The 4,485-nt window shown below is 40.1% G+C and overlaps 1 protein-coding gene across 1 annotated transcript; it reads left to right on the top strand.

Annotated features, from left to right (window-relative positions):
• Window positions 1-8: 8 nt before the first annotated feature.
• On the top strand, window positions 9-4,061 carry LOC118738823 (probable DNA mismatch repair protein Msh6). Its single transcript, XM_036469814.1, has 11 exons — window positions 9-308; window positions 379-591; window positions 652-846; window positions 904-1,038; window positions 1,105-2,040; window positions 2,299-2,595; window positions 2,652-3,056; window positions 3,119-3,296; window positions 3,363-3,514; window positions 3,577-3,732; window positions 3,805-4,061. The coding sequence occupies exons 1-11, from the start codon at window positions 54-56 to the stop codon at window positions 3,937-3,939; spliced, it is 3,057 nt and encodes a 1,018-aa protein (XP_036325707.1). The 5' UTR covers window positions 9-53; the 3' UTR covers window positions 3,940-4,061.
• Window positions 4,062-4,485: the final 424 nt, after the last annotated feature.

Genomic DNA, 4,485 nt, shown 5'->3' with positions numbered 1-4,485 from the left:
AGAAAAGTGATGAACCGAAGCAAAAGAAGCCTAAATTGGAAAAAGGTAGTTTTATGGAAAAGCTAGCTTCATTGCAAGCCTCGGCTACTATAACAGACGCAAAAACGGCTGCGAAAAATGATGCTAAATATGAGAAGATTGTATGCACCACGTCCACATTGGACGAACCAGTGGTATGGCCACATCAGAAGCTGGACTTTTTACAGCCCGATAAGATAAAAGATAAGCAGGGCAGGCGCCCGGATCATGCAGACTATGACCCTACAACATTGCATGTACCCGAAAAGTACTTGAATTCGCTATCGCCGGTAGGATGATGAAAAATATATTTTTTGAATGGATTTAATCATGTTTCTGCTTGGATTTATTTATTGCTAGGGTGTACGCCAATGGTGGGTGTTAAAATCGGACAACTTTGATTGCGTGCTTTTCTTTAAAGTAGGTAAATTTTATGAATTATACCACATGGATGCAGAAATCGGCGTACAGGAGCTGGGGTTTGTTTACATGCGCGGCGAATTTGCGCATGCCGGTTCGCCTGAAGTGAGCTTCGACAAAATGTCTAGCGTACTGGTTGATCGCGGCTACAAGGTATATTATTTGAGGCTACCTACTTTATATTGTTGAAATAAAATGGTTTTCATTTTATAGGTGGCGCGAGTTGAACAAACTGAAACCACCGAAATGATGAGCGAGCGCTGTAAAAAAATTAAGCCTACAAAGTTCGATAAGGTTGTGCGGCGCGAGATTTGTCAGATATCCAATCGCGGCACGCAAGTATTTGGCACACAATGTCAGATAACGCCACATTACCAACCAAATTACATGCTGGCTGTGGTTGAAAAGGTAATCAAGTGGTCAAAATTTCCTCACCGTAATTTTTAATTGACTATTTAATTAAAGAATGAAACGAGCAGCAGTAAATATGGTGTTTGCTATGTCGACACTTCTATCGGTGATTTTTATATTGGCGAGTTCGAGGATGACAAAAATGGTTCGCGCTTGTTAACTTTGCTTTCGCATCATATGCCAGTTTTGGTACGCTAAGGGAAAAACTAATAATCAGTTTAATTTCATAGCTACTACGGTGGTCTTTTCTTTTAGCTACTCTATGAACGTAGTTCACTTTCTGAACGCACGCAGGAGATTTTGCGTACTATGCTTTCCGGCATACTCAAAGATCCTTTGCCGGCCAATGGTTCGAAAGTGTGCAGTGCTGAGAAGACACTGAAACATCTCGCTGAGAATTATTATGCAAAAATATCGGACGATACTACGAATGGCGATAACTGGCCATTAGCACTGCGCACAATGCAATCTGAATCTGACCATTTGGGATTAACACCACGAGATGATTGTAAGCTTGCATTGAAGGCGCTTGGTCAATGCATTATGTACTTACAGCGTTGTCAACTCGAAGAAAAAGTACTGCCCATGGCCCGCTACCACCTCTATACGCCGCCGGATATGTTAAATGAATCGGTACGTATGGCAAAGCCGCAGTCGGGCCAGCAACAATCTGTTCGCCGTCGCCATATGGTTATCGATGCGACAACACTGGCTAATCTGCGTATCACTGGGGAAGAGTACTCACTACAAGCTACGCTGGATAATTGTTGCACAAAATTCGGTAAACGTTTGCTACATCATTGGATCTGCTCGCCCAGCTGCGAGCTGAATGTAATTGTGGCCCGTCAGCAAGCTATAACCGAATTGGTCGAGCATTCTGTGGAATTGCAAGAGTTGCGCGCTTTATTGGCGCCAATGCCAGATTTTGAGCGTCATTTAGCACAGATACATTTGTTCGGCAATAAGCGTATCTCACAAGATCATCCCGATGGACGAGCCATACTATTTGAGGAGAAGTTGTATAATAAAAAGAAAATACAGAACTTCATTGGCATATTGAAGGGATTTACGGCGCTGATGGACGTACCAACCCTTTTAAGCGGTTTTGAATCACCACTCATGAAGCGTTTGACCCAACTAAAGCCAAAAGGATGCTTCCCTGATATGGCAAAGCAATTGGAATTTTTCAAAGTACGTATCGGCGGTAGGGAATTCAAAATTCGTAATGAAAAAATGTGAAACTTGGATATGCAACGGAAGTATATATCTCCCGGAACGGTTTAATATTAAGAATCATTCAATAAAATCAGTAGCCAATTTTCTAATTTCAGATCAATGAAACGAAGAAGGAATTAATCGTTAAAAGCTTCACTTTCGTAGTGTGGCCACTCATTTTTAATTGTTTAGCGGGTATCAATTTAAATTCGCTTTCAAAATACTTCATTACAGAACGCTTTCGATCATGAGGCAGGCTCCAAGACTGGTGTAATTGCGCCGGAACAGGGTGTGGATGCAGATTACGATGAAGTATTAGAAAAAATCAAAAGCATAAATGCCACATTCAAAGATTATCTAATTGAGCAAGAAAAATTTTTCGGTTGTCGTCTAACACCTGGTGGCGAGAAAAATCGCTTCCAGCTGGAGGTGCCTGAAAATGCGGCTAGGAAGGCAGGCAAAGCCTACCAATTGGAGGGTCAACGGAAAGGTAATAAACCAGTGCGACGCTTCTCGACAAATGAAACACGCGTAAGTTACCAAACCATTTACTAGTATCTAAAATTACCGATCACCTCAATCTGCAGACACTCGTCAAGCAAATGCAACACGCTGAAGTCGAACGTGATGCCATTCTAAAAGATTTAGCCAGACGAATATTTGAGAAATTCTCCAAACATTATGAACTCTGGAAGCAATGTGTTGATTGTGTAGCCAATCTGGATGTCTTAGGCTCATTGGCAGAGTATGCACGCGCTCAGCAAGTAATTTGTGTTCCAGAATTGCAGGAGCAAACTGCCGAGCAGCATCCATTTATCGACATTGCAGAGGGCTATCATCCATGTGCGCCTGCTGATACATTCATACCAAATGGGCTCACTCTGGGCACGGACGAAACGCCAGCTCCGCTTTCTATACTTACAGGCCCCAACATGGGTGGTAAGAGTACGCTAATGCGGCAAGTTGGTTTGCTGGTGGTGATGGCACAAATTGTATGTTAAAAGTAAAATTTTGAGTTAAATAATTTATTAAAAATGATAATTTTATTATGAAGGGGGCGCATGTACCGGCCCAACGTTGCCGCATCACGCTGGTCGATCGTATATTTACGCGTTTGGGTGCACAGGATGACATTATGGCAGGGCAGAGCACATTCTTGGTAGAGTTGAATGAAACATCACTTATTTTGAAGCATGCTACCGTTAACAGTCTAGTGTTGCTTGATGAACTAGGTAAGCTGTGTGGCATATTATATTGATATTAACTTTGAAAGTAAAAGAAAAAATCAATGGAAACAGGTCGTGGTACTGCTACTTACGATGGCACTGCCATAGCAGCCTCAGTGGTCAACTATTTAGCTGATTTGAAATGTCGTACGCTTTTCTCCACGCACTATCACAATCTCATCGAGTATTTCCACAAAGATGCGCGCATCACATTGGGTCATATGGTAAGCTATACTGTATACTAATAGCTATACAGCTTCTGTAACATTATTTTACTTGCCTTCAGGCTTGTATGGTTGAAAATGAGGATAACGAAGATCCAACTCAAGAAACGGTTACCTTCCTATATAAGTATACTGCTGGGGCTTGCCCCAAATCATATGGTTTCAATGCAGCTAAGCTGGCTGGTATGCCGCAACCGATTATAAAGCGCGCTTATCAGGTGAGTTGAAGAACTTACTATGCTCTGTCTAATTTCTTATTTGATTTTAATTCCTATTTTTTGGAATTGCAGCTTTCTAAACGCGTAGAGGCTATCGCTTTGCGCCGTAAGGTCATGTCGAAGGTTGTTGCTGGCGCAAGCGATAAATGCAATGATATAAAGGAAATCAAGAATTTACTTTTGCAGCTACAGGCTTGTCGCGTTTAAGTAATTTGCGCAGAATTCGTTTTTTTTTGTTATCTTTTGACTCGTCTTAATTCATGTATACGATTATTTAAAAAATACATACATACATTATTTACGCTATTATATTAACGATCTAAGTGAAATCCTTGTATTTATTAGAACTCTTGGGTTCGCTTCCTTCATTTATCAAAGTTCTGTGGGTCCAATTGGGTTTAGGTTTATTTACGCACTACGTTACTACGCACTGTGCTAAGTTCTCTTTGTGAATTATTGTTGCTTTTTTCCACTTTTTTCATTTTGTTTTGTTAAGCCAACACATTCAGTGGGATCGTCGATTCGAATCCTTCTGAAAGAAGTTTGATGAGGAAATGTGGTGATTTCCGAAATAGCTATCACTCCTACCATTAAAAAAAATAAAATAAAAATTATTGTTGCTTGTCCACAAAAGTTTTTCATTTAAAAACGTCCTCGAGCTCAATAATAATTATTTTTTTTTTTTTTTTTATTTGTTTTTTTTTTTTTTTATATGTTTTTTATTTAATTTGTTTTTATTTTATTTTATTTAAT

This window comes from Rhagoletis pomonella, unplaced genomic scaffold (genome assembly GCF_013731165.1).
Source record: "Rhagoletis pomonella isolate Grant_MI unplaced genomic scaffold, Rhpom_1.0 Rhpom_scaffold_00005, whole genome shotgun sequence".
Classification (NCBI taxonomy): Eukaryota; Metazoa; Arthropoda; class Insecta; order Diptera; family Tephritidae; genus Rhagoletis; species Rhagoletis pomonella.
Note: the sequence above shows the minus strand (reverse complement) of the source record. Positions and strands in the feature narration are given on the sequence as shown.